At 52.5% G+C, this 11,964-nt stretch overlaps 1 protein-coding gene across 1 annotated transcript; it reads right to left on the reverse strand.

The window, feature by feature from the left end:
* Nucleotides 1–6,613: 6,613 nt before the first annotated feature.
* On the reverse strand, nt 6,614–9,292 carry LOC147415688 (homeobox protein HMX1). The gene is made up of 2 exons (XM_086464517.1): nt 8,965–9,292; nt 6,614–7,188 (listed from the first exon to the last, which is right to left on the reverse strand). The coding sequence occupies exons 1-2, from the start codon at nt 9,224–9,226 to the stop codon at nt 6,614–6,616; spliced, it is 837 nt and encodes a 278-aa protein (XP_086320643.1). The 5' UTR covers nt 9,227–9,292.
* Nucleotides 9,293–11,964: the final 2,672 nt, after the last annotated feature.

An 11,964-nucleotide genomic window follows, 5' to 3' on the forward strand; every position in this document is an offset into this window, starting at 1 on the left:
AGACAGAGCGAAATGTTCCTCCAAGAGAGAGCGGTAAGCTGAGGGAAGGGGCAGGGAACAGTAGTACAAAATGCGAAGAAGCAGCTGAAAATATAAATTAAGAAATTCCGTGTGAGCTTGTAAAACTTGGAGCACTGGGAATTTGGATGCCAGGTCGGGTTGGTCTTTGCCCCTGCTCTCCTGCCTCCGTCTCCCTTCCTGCTGTCTGTGAGTGAGGCACGTCCCAGGTGCTCGCATCTGTTCTTGCTGCAAACCACTTCCCTTTTAGTCCCGCAAAAATCCATCTTAAAAACGCAAATGCATTGACTCAGTGTGTTTTCCTAGAAGACATTTTCTTGGAAGAAAAAAGGTAAAGTTGAAGAAGGCAGAAAATAAGAAGGAACTTGAAGACGGAGACATAAGTTTTATCTCCTAATTTTTTTCACCGCGCCCCCCTCCACTCCTCGAGCAGTCCAAGCCCAGCCCTGGGAGACCCGGCCCGATAACACCCTGCCGGGAAAGGTCTGTCCTGTTTTCCCAGCCCCATTTGGCCATTTTACAAAGAAAAGGTTTTTTTCCCCCTGACAAACTCTGTGCAGTGAGGGAGCACACCACAGTGCCGGATCTCCCCAGCCGCTGAGGCAGGTTGGAAGTAATTCACTGGCAACAAGAAGGGGGCGAGGGCTCTGGCCTCCCCCCTGCAGTGGGTCCTACAAGCCAGATCTGTACCAGGCTCCTCATCCCCTCTGCTATAGTTCCCTTTATCTTGAGGCGGGAGTAAAAACTTTGCTTCGCATGCCAGGTAGATCCGAACCCTGCAAAACCCACCCCACCGCCTGCAAAGCGGACTGCCACGGAGGGAGCGGGGCTGCCGCGGGGGAGGACGGCGGAGCCCCCCACCCGGCCCCGACCCAGGCCCCCAGAAAACCCCTGCGAGCACCGATTTTCCCGCATTTGGCTCAAAGTTAACGCGGGGCGACGGTATCAGACAGAGTTAGAGACTTGCCAAAAGTCAGACTGTTTTCCGAGTGACCGGTTCCCGGGCTGTGGGGAGCGCTGCCCCGGGCGGAGGCTCGGCTGAGAGCAGCCGCGGGGAGGGGGCGGCTTTGGCCGGAGTCTCTGCTTTGTGCGAGGGTCAACTGCCCGGGCCGACCCAGCAAAGGGGCTCTTGCTGCGCAAGGGGGGGGTCCAGCGCGGCTCTTCCCCCGCAGCACTGCTCCGCACCGTCGCAATTCGCTCCCCAGGCTCCCAAAGGCCGTCGGACAAGGTGCTTAATCACTCCGTCTAAAAGCGACGATTTTCCTTACAATAGGCAGAGATTTTCCGACACTGGTACTTTTTAATCCCGCTCTTCATTTGTATTTTCTCTGGGAGGAATCTTGTCGTCTGGGACGTGTTGTGAAAGGGAGGCCGGTACCGCACAGCGGCAGAGCAGGAAGAGCGAAGCCTTTTCTTTGAATAATATATTCCTGTATTAGAAGCTAACATCATGCTGAATGGAAACCTTTTACCTGGGAAAGCTTTTTACCAGAAATCACCCGGTACACATATCTTTATTTCCATTTTAGCGCAGGGCACAAAAAGTCTCCTACTTCAAATCCAAATCTGATGAAAATGAAATCTGATTAGATTCTACAGAAACGCCAAAGTGTCCGGGTTTGCTTGGCTTACGGAATCGGGTTTGGTTTATCCCCCGATGTACTCGAGGTTGTAAAATAGGCCCTCTCTGGATTTCACGTCCCCTTGCAAATAAGACACTGGTAACTGGGGACTCACCGGCACCTTGCAGCGAGGTCCTTAATCCAGCCCCGCTGCTTTCCCGGGGCACGGCCCCGGCGAGTGGGTCCAAGCCCTGTCTGAAAACCTCATCAAAATAACCAGGTGTCTTTGGCTGCCTTAGCGTTGCGTGTCCCCGAAATAAACTCCGCTTTGCGGTTCGGGTACAACTGGGTGTAATTTCCCCGTGGCCGCTGCGTTCTGCCCCCGGGCGCAGGCAGCGGTTCGGGGCAGCGGGGCCGCCCTTCGCCTGCGCCGGGCATCAGGGGGAGGGGGGGCGGGGGGGAGAGAAAGCGGTTTCACTAGCCGGAAAGCAACTCTCCCTGGAGCCCCACAGGAAGGCAGCTACAAGTGTCACACAGATACAAGCGTTTGGGGGAGCTGGGCACGCTAAGCTGACTGCTTCAACCCAGAGGTGCGGGACACGGGCGTGATGTGACCCGGGACAGAGCATCCCTTTTCGAAACCTTTTGTTTCCCTCGGAGGTCAGTTCAAAGTCCTCAGCTAAGTCGCCTTCCTGCAGCCTCTGCGGTTGATACGAGAGGCGTGCGGTAAAATCCTAGAGGGGATTTCCGAATAAAGCCAGTAACTCTCAGCTGTTCAGTAGACTCGAATTGGGGAAGGGAAGGGAAGGGGAGGGAAGGGGAGGAGAGGGGAGGGGAGGAGAGGAGAAAAAGAAAAGAAAAGAAAAGAAAAGAAAAGAAAAGAAAAGAAAAGAAAAGAAAAGAAAAGAAAAGAAAAGAAAAGAAAAGAAAAGAAAAGAAAAGAAAAGAAAAGAAAAGAAAAGAAAAGAAAAGAAAAGAAAAGAAAAGAAAAGAAAAGAAAAGAAAAGAAAAGAAAAGAAAAGAAAAGAAAAGAAAAGAAAAGAAAAGAAAAGAAAAGAAAAGAAAAGAAAAGAAAAAGTTTTAAACTTTAAGGGCACATCTAGATTTTCATTAACATCCTTTTTAGACATTCATGTGTCTCACTATATTGAGATTAAAAACGTCGTATCTGTAAGAAAAGTTGAAATTCAAGATCGTTAAATAAACCATTAAGAAATCCACCATAAATTTATACTCATCGGGAATGGGGCGGGAAATGTAAGAAAACTGCCTGTATCTAATTGGAGGCTGAGCGCGCCAAACCCTGCCAGTCCGCTGGAGTCTGGGGCGAGTCTCCCTCCGATCGATGGCTAGAGCGGGGCGCGCACCCGCCCGGCTGGCATGGGCACAGGGGCAGAGACAGACTATCCCCAGATAATGCAGTATAAAAAAAAAAAAAATAATCGATCCAAATATATTGTTCAACAGTGGAGCCAGCGCGCACCTATGAGATTTATCAAGTATTGATTTGCATGAATATTTTAGACCCACGCCTACGAGAAAAGTTATAGGCCGTCTTAAGCCAGTGAACAATGTACCATTTGCAAAGTAGCCATTTAACAAGGTGCTCTTCAACATATCGATCATTTTCATTTAAAGTGTAACTAATAATGACATCTTAAGGCAGCTACACCAGGAATTTATTTCAGAATGTCAGTTCACATAGTAGTTTGATTTTCTTTCTGTTTGCTTAAAAAATAATTAAAAAATCTTTTCACTAATTATTTTTATTAGCGCCCAATAAACAAAAGTTATCTTTGTGAGTAGTCTGGCAAGGTTTTTCTTTTGCCTCGCCTCTGGAGTGCCATCTAGCTAAGCTGTTGTAGCAACATTCATTAAATAAATGTCAACAGACAAGGATTTATGCTGCGTAGTAATATTACAGCTGTAGTATAACTGGATTTATTTTAAAGCTATTCTGAGGTTGCTTTGATCTATAAAGCAGCAACGTATGTCTCCCTATGTCGCAAACAGCCTTTGCGAAACTACTTTGAGCTTTACAGTTCGCCAACTTTTTTCTTACAGCATTCTGTTTGCAGAAGCAGCACAAAGCGTGACTCTTACCTCTTTGTTTTGTTTAATAAGAAATATACACAGGGAAGAAAACTGCGAGGAATGTGCTGTCTGGATTTGGGGGGTGGGCTTGGGGCTTTTTTTTTTTTTGCCTGCTTTGAAACCGCCCATGTACATTCATCAGTGACTACGTCTTCTGCCAGCTAGTTCTCTGCATCCTGCAGAAATTTGACATCAGGTACAAGGAAAAGCGTCATTAAAAAAGCTACGAGGTAAAGAAATCTGAAGTGTGTATGTTCCTACTTTCAGCACATACTTTTAATAAGCCACTATAAAGCAGTTCCTGCATGTACAGAATAAGGCATAAGTAAGCACTTGTTCTTAGATGAATTCACGTCTTGCACCTTTTAATATTTTACTATGATCATAAGTTACAAATACAGTGTATGAAAAAAAATCTGTTTATTGATATAATCAGCACGTCTTTAAAAAACAAACAAGCTAATGTCAAAACACATTTTAAAAATCCGATTGATCATTTAGCCCTGCCATTTCCTTAACTTCAAGAAAAGAATATTTAGTAGAATCAGAAGTATAATAATCTCATATGTTACTCCGAAGAAAAGGCATGTGGAGAGTGGCAGGCGTGTTAAGTTTTGCGTTGGATTACAATCTACTCTGATATGACTGTAGTGAGTCAGGATTTTGCTCCAGTAGATAACACTGGGAGAGCTGGGGAGCTGGATATGACGGGGGAAATGATCTGGCCGCTTTCTTCCAGGGGCAGCCAGGCTCTGAACAGTATCAAATCAAGTGGTTGCGCCCCGAGGAAGAAACATCGCCCCAAGTCACCTCCTCTGCGCATGAAAAGGCTGAAGTCCACTCCATCTGCTCCCCCCGCGGCCAGCGGGTCCCGTCCGGGGCATCGGCGCCCCCAGCCCCGCCGCTTCCCAGTCCTTCCTCCACCGCTCGGGGACCAGGCTTTAGAAGTTTTAGCCCCAAATTCGGGTGTTTGACGGATATGCAAAAAAAAAAAAAACCAAACCCACAACAGCTGGCGAAGATCTCCCGGAGTGAGACGAGGGATTTCAGAGCAGTTGAAAAAAAACCCAAATAAACCAAAAAAAAAAAAAAAACAAACCCCACAGAAACAACCAAAAACCAGCTTCCCAGAAACGGGGCTCAAGCCGAAACGAGCATCGCGCCAAGTGAGTACTTCTTTCAGGAACCCAGAATGTATATTTATTTATCTCATTTTCGAGTGGTTTTGAGGCTTTCAGCGTCCTGACTTCAACTGTGCAGGCTGTTGCCCAGAGCCGTGTTTCAGGCCAAAGAAAAAAAAGAAAGAAAAAAAAAAAAAAAAAAAAAAAGCAAGCGTTGGAGAGGTTATAATCCACTCCTGACCCTTCTTCTCAGGTTTCGTATCAAAGCTGAAGCTCCGCCGCATCTCGCCGATCGATTTCATAACAAGAAACCGTGAGATAGCTCCAAATATAATGTAAAGCATAGGAAATAGCAAGAATCTGATCGCTCTTCCTTCACTGAAGACAGGTCTGCATACACATACCCCAATAGATCCAGGACCCGGCTTTCCCGGGGCGGGACACCGAGTGCTCCGAGCTGATCGGTTCAATTACAGCTGATTATGCCCTAAAACGTCTGATCAAAGCTTGACCTTCCACCAAAGCTGAGTTTTATAAGGTCAATTCTCCTTTAATATTCAGAAAAAGAAATCCAAACCTTTAGGAACAGTGATGGACACGATATTCATTTTAGCAGTTGGTAGAGAGGGGGAAACAAAATAGTTATTAAAAGAAAAAAAATAGCTTGGCATGCATAATACTTCATATAATATCACATTACAGGTTAGCTTGTATAACTAGCCATACAACTCCCCGTCTGATTATTTTTCTTTCCTTCCTTTTTGATTGCCAGCGCGAACTATTAATCGATTACACAAACCGATCCCGTAAGAGACGGGCAAGGCGAGGTGCGTTTTCCGCAGCCTCCCCAGGAGACCGAAATAAGTGGCAAACCCACTGGTAAAACACAGCATGTTGAATTTTATATATATCTATTTAACCGTGTATTTTAGTCGATAGTTTGTCAGGGAAATAAAACGAAAACAAAGAAACCAAATCCTCACAGCTCGGAGTTCAGCGGGGCGAATTCATTCCAACGATTTACCTTCAAGTTGTTTCAAACCAAAAAAGCTTGCATCGAGAAGGACCAGGGGGCATCAGCACATGCTTGGGTATCGATCGTACGAAAATGAGAGTAACAAGGTGGGGCGGGGGGGGGAAATCTGTACGACTGAAGCGACTAAACCAAAGGGCTCTGGAGAAGCTGCTGGAGGCGGGGATCCGCAGGTTCCTCCGCTCTGCACGGAAAGCAGCCGGGAAAAGGAAAGGTTTCCCGGCAGGAGCGCTAACCCGGGGCAGCGGAGGACCGGGGGAAGGTCTCTTGGCCGCGGCGGGGGCCCCGAGGCTTCGCCGTCTGTGGGGCGGGGGCGGCGGGGCCGGTAAGTGCCCCCGGCTCCAGCGGTTCCGTACATTCGTCTCATGCTCGGCAGCTCTGCAGGGGAAGGACGGGGGCGGGGGTGTGTCTGGGGAGGCTGCTGCCCCCCGGAAAACGCCGGTCTGTGTCACCCCGGGGCCGAGGAGGCGGCGGGGGCTCTGCGGCTGCCACGGGGCTGCATTTTCTTTGGATGCGCGGCGGGGGGAGCCCCGCCGACCGGCTCCCGGCTCATGGCTGGGGTCCTCGTAGTTCTTTCGGTTCCCTCCGGCTGCTGCGCGTTGCTCCGAGTTAACCCCAAAAGTAAGTTTATTGCACGTTTTAAAAAAAAAAAAAAAAAAAAAATCAAAAAGCAGAAAATCGAGAGACGTGTAAGTTGGCAATAACAAGTCCGGGGAGGAAGGGGGGTGGAGCTGGAAGCCGGGGGAGGGGGCGAGGGGGGCCGCAGTCCCGGCACAGGTGGGCGCTCAGACGAGTCCTGTCATCTGCGACCGTAGGAAAGGGAGGGAGGCGGCGGGGAAGGTGCCCAGGGGGTAGCTGACGCCGCTGGAGAAGCCCACCAAGGGGGGCGACATGTGGGGCAGGGTGAAGCCCAAGGCGCTCGCCGGCGAGTTCTCGTGGTACAAAATGGGGACCCGCACTATCCTTTGGGCGGCGTGGGAGAGGTTGGCCGCCTCCAGGTCGGCTGCCAGCTGCCGCTTCCACTTGTTGCGGCGGTTCTGGAACCAGATCTTCACCTGCGTCTCGGTGAGGTGCAGCGAGGCGGCCAGCCCGGCCCGCTCCGAGCTGCTCAGGTAGCGCTTCACGTCGAAGGTGGACTCCAGCTGGAAGACCTGGCTGCGGCTGAACACCGTACGCGTCTTCTTCTTGCGGCCGGCGGCGCGCTGCTCCGGCTCTCCCGGCTCCTCGCCGCGCTCCTCCTCTTCCTCACGGCCGCCCGGCCCCGGCCGCCCGCTTGCCGGTCCCCGAGCCGCCGCCCGCCCGCCGCCGCCAGCCCGCTCCGCCGGCTCCTCGGGCAGCTCGGGCGAGTCCCGATCGCTGGCTGCGGAGAGAGGCAGAGGGCTGGGAGGTGGGGGGCATCGCCTGCTGACCCCGGGGGAGCGCCTGCCCCTCGCCCCGCTCGCCGGGAGAGGAAAAGACGCGGGCGCGGAGAGAGCGGGGCCGGGGCCGCCCGACGGGCGCGAAGGCCGGGCGCAGGGTCCTGCCGCTGCTCTGTCCCTGCCGTGCGCTCCCGGGGGCTTGGGAGTATATACGCACACGCGCAACATACTTACAGCAAAACGCAGAAATTATATTTCGTGTATACATACGTATACTCGTCCGTGTGCGAACTCACCTATGTGCGTGTGCACATACGCTTCTAAGTGTACACACGTACCTAAACGCGCACACACAAATGTATACAACATACATCACATAGAGGTGCATATACATACATATACTTTTAGATATATTTCTGTACACGTAAATGCAAGTGCACGTGTATATGTATGCACACAAGTATACATATGCATAGAAGTATGTACATACTTCTATATGTACGTACACATAGGAATACATGTGAACTCTCATTTATACACACACGTGTATATTTATACACATATGTATCCACAAACATATTTACACACATGTACACATATATACTTACAAGCACATACGTAAGTATATTGCTGTGTGTAAGAGGAGTAAGAATAGTAGTGCGTGTGTGTATATAAACGGAGGTCGGAAAGAAATGTTTCCGCTTCACGTTATTCTGAACTTGATAAACCAAATGGACCGGGTCAGCTACTCTAAGACCGAGACATTGCCTCCCAGCACGTCTCCTTGGAGTTTCCAACATTGTGCTTTCCGTTTGCAATTTTAAAGGGGAAAAAATATTTTCTACTCTTTATAGAACAGAGAGGGGGGAAAAGAAAAAAAAAAAAAGCGAGAAAACGCCGGCAGCTGTGTCTGGACTCGCTTTCTGTTTCTAGCTGTACTTTTGAGAGAAATTAAAAATATTAATAAACCCATAACTGTAAAAAAAAGAACCTCTTTGGATTACAAATCACGCCTCCTTTCCTTACTGAGCAATCGTGAGAACTCTACAGGCTCGTATAGGATCACAGAGATGCGCCGAGGGACAATATTTTTTCTATCAGGATAAAAATAACCACTGATTGCAGCCTGTAAACTTTTACAGATGTTAATGTCTGCCCCTGAACCCAGGCTGTTCCTCCAGCGCCCTTTCCAGCGGGGTCCCCGCAGTGACAGGCCGCTGCCTGCCCCCGCCGCGCTGCGAGAGGAGGGCGGGCAGCGGGGCCGGCTCTGCGGGAAGGGGCGGCCGGGGCGCAGGGGCCGGAGCCCAGCTGCTCCCCCGGCTTTCCAAACTCTCCGCTGCGCTGCTAGGGCCTCTGCTCCCAGCTTTCCGGCTTACTGGGGCGTCAAAAACCAGCCAGACCTCCCTCTTACAAAAAGAGAAGAAAGAAAAAGGGATGGGAGAGGCGGGAGGAAAAGGGAAAGAAAAAAAATTCCCGAGGAAGCAAGCAAGCAAGCAAGCAAGCAATCCCTGTTTACATTTTGGGCGGCGGGGCGGAGGCTCCAGGTGCCTGACACACCGTGAGTATTTCCGGAGATTTGCCCCGGGAAGCCGAAAACGGGGAAGCAGGGCGAGGGCTGCGGAGGACACTCCGCGTATCCCCCTCCGCGCCTGCCCCCGGGGGCCGCGGCGGGACAGGACCCCCCCCGGGGGGGAGGGGGGAAGCGGAGACACCCCCCTCCACCACCAGCCCCAGCCCCAGTCGGGCCCGGCGATTAAGGGTAGGGAAAGGCGACTTACTGTCGGGGCTGGCGCAGCCCAGGAAAGCGGCGTGCGCTCGGCGGTACCAGCCGACGGCGGCGTCGCGGAGGGGGCAGCCCGGGGCGCCGAGGCGGAGCGGGGAGCGCGGCCCGCAGCGCGGACCCCCGCGGCCGCCGCCGCCCGCCGCCGCCCGCCGCGCCCCGCCGCCCGCCGTGCCCTCGGTGCCCAGCAGGTCCTCGATGAAGAAGGACGAGACGCGGGCGGAGGTGGAGCCGGCGTTTTCCGTGGCTTCGTCCGGCATCGTCGGAGAGAGCTGCGGGAGGGGGGTCCCGGCTCCACCGGCGGCTGGCTCCTCGGCTCCCCGCTGCCCCGCAGCCGCCTCCTGCCTCTGCCTAGCCCCGTGGATGCTCTCCTGGTATAAAAGGTTTTTTTTCCGGAGTAATCATTTCAGATCGCGGTTTGCCATCATTTCCTGCAAGCTAGGAGGGGAGGGGGGAGGGGGAGGAGGGGAAGGGAACGGGGAAGGAAAAAAAAAAAAAAGCAACCCGACAACCCATCGGAGGCGCCAGATTCTGCGCGAAAACGATAATAACGAAATAAAAATGTCATGCGAGTTAAACGCCGGACACGAGCGGGGAAATCCTGCGATTGGAGGAGCGCCGCGGCAAATGGGATTTCCGCAGGGGAAGCGCAGGGCGCGGAGCGCGGCGGGGCCGGGCGCTGCCGGTGCCTGGGCGTGCGTGTGTATGTGTGTGTATGTGTATGTGTGTGTGTGCGCGTGTGCGTGCGTGCAGTGCGGGGTGTGTGTGCGTGTGCGCCGCCCCGGGGCTGCCACTCACGAGCTCCTTATTTAGGTCAATTAGGGAGCAAATCCCGGCGCGGGGGGAGCGGCAGTGCCGGCCCCGGCTCACGGACCGCAGCCGGGGGGGAGGCTTGGCCTCTCCACGTCCCTACCCTCCCATTGGCTGCAACGGGCTCAGCGGGCAGCCCAGCCAGCCAATCCGCGCCGCGGACATCGCGGTTATATTAATATCATTAATAATAATCAACCCCCCGCCCACCCCCCGCCGAGTGCTTTCATGTCTGCGGCGGCGGCGATGGACGGAGGAGATGCGCCCTCCGCCGCCCGGAGAGCCCGCACCGGCCCCGCCGCCACCACCGCGGGCTGCCGGCGGAGGGGTGAGGTTGCCCTCCGCCCGGACCCCCCGGGTTGGGGCACTTGAACCGGGAGCGGGCTGCGGAAGGGCATCTGCCCCCGTGAGCAGGCGGTGTCCGCGGCCGCCGACTGACCCACCGGTGGAGGAGAGGGTGTCCGCCATGGGAGGGAGGGGGACCCTCGTCTACAGGGTCTCCCGAGGGCCGGTTGGTGACATTTAACCTTTCCCTTTATATATATGTGCATATACATATATATGTGTACTTTTATATGTATGTATGTTATACATATATATGCATGCTTTTCCATATATGATATTATACATATATATGCATACTTTTCTATATATGCATATTATGTCTGGATAGTTTATTTAGACAGCCAGAGAGCCCCCGCTCATCGAAGTCAGGGCCGCCCCCGCCGTCCCGTCCCCCGCCGTCCCGGGCGGGGAGGTAGCGGCGATGCCCTCCCCGCTCCTGTACACAGCTCACGGCTCCTGGCGTTACCCCTCCGTAGCCCGGCTTTTTATTATTATTCCTATCGTAATTACACTTCATGGGAAGCCGTAAAGCCACCCTCCGCCTGCCCCCTTTTGCAGAGCTTTCTGGATCGTCCCGTCTTGGGACAGGGACCCCCAGCAACCCCACAAAAGTCCCCCTCGCTGCAGGACGCCGGGGCAGGAGACTCTTCCTCTGCTTTTTTCCTTGGGACCAGGCGGGCCAGGTCTGTAGAGGGACGAGTCCACCCAGAATGAACGTCGGAGCCCCGTGGAGGTTTGGGTGAGTACACAGACGTCCCTGCGATGTTCACCTGCGGGTCAGCTCTCCTCCTGCTCTGCTCTGCCTCCTCTGCCGGGATGTCCCTCCTTGTTGCCCTCTCCGGCACTCCAGGAAAAGCACCCCGTTCCCAAGCCCCGCCTCCCCCTCCCGTTTTTGAACGGGGGCACCGGTTGCTGCCCGGCGGGAGTGTCCGGCGGGGCCGGGGAGCAGGCGGGTGCGGAGCCGGCCTCCCCGGCACGGAGTGGTCCCTCTCCCTTTACCGGAGTGGCGGTGGGGACTTTCGAGGTCAGGGCCTTTTTAGGAAAGACAAAAAATTAAAAAAGGAATAATTCCACTTTCAAAGACTCCAGAAAAAAGTGCAAACAGCCAGAGCTCTGAAACGGAGTCTGGAAAAGCACGAATATACGTGGACATGTTAATCTTTCGGTCCTACCTGTGCAGAGAGCAAAAGCAGTCTGGTGAATTGTAAACTGAGAGAAATCGCATTCATCACTTGTTGCACAGGAGTGATGTTAACGAACATTGTTTTCATGCTCTGCACACCTTGGTGCGTGTGGCTGGATGGGAAACACGAGTTTGACTGATATGTCTTAAGCATCCATACACCGTCAGCTCTGTTTGGCTGGCAGACCCAGAAAGTCTAGGTGTGCTTTGCGGAATAAAGAGGAAAATGCGGACCCTGGTTACTTCTATACACTTCATAAACAAAGTGCAAACGATATGCACGTATCCCGTAGTTATTTTATAATGTGTTCCTACAGTGTAGTCGTGAAACTTTCGTAATATTATTTGCTTTCCTCTTAGAAACACTATAAAAAAATAAATGAGTAAATTTGCTCTTGCTTCTTCCCCCCCCCCCCCCCCTGTATTTCTTTAGTATAACGTGTAACTGTTTGGTGTGCAATGATGCTGAACTGTGTTCGTGAAAAGTCATGTGTACTCAGGCATATTCCTGAAACACAAAATCAGGACGAGTATAATTCTATACCTGCAAATACAACACCTGTAAACACATGTCCGTGTGTATGGGGTATTTTTTTTTAAGCTTGTAGTTACGTTTAAGTACCTTTTACATTGTTATAGTGACATGACTGCTAACACTTC

Source organism: Leptosomus discolor, chromosome 4, assembly GCF_034619465.1.
Source record: "Leptosomus discolor isolate bLepDis1 chromosome 4, bLepDis1.hap2, whole genome shotgun sequence".
Classification (NCBI taxonomy): Eukaryota; Metazoa; Chordata; class Aves; order Leptosomiformes; family Leptosomidae; genus Leptosomus; species Leptosomus discolor.

What these genes read in the sequence shown, in the direction of transcription:
- LOC147415688 (XM_086464517.1), bottom strand. Translation starts at nt 9,226, where the DNA reads ATGCCGGACGAAGCCACGGAAAACGCCGGCTCCACCTCCGCCCGCGTC. An exon ending in GGGCTGCGCCAGCCCCGACA is followed by an intron (nt 7,189 to 8,964) that starts GTAAGTCGCCTT and finishes CTCTCTCCGCAG; the next exon opens with CCAGCGATCGGGACTCGCCC.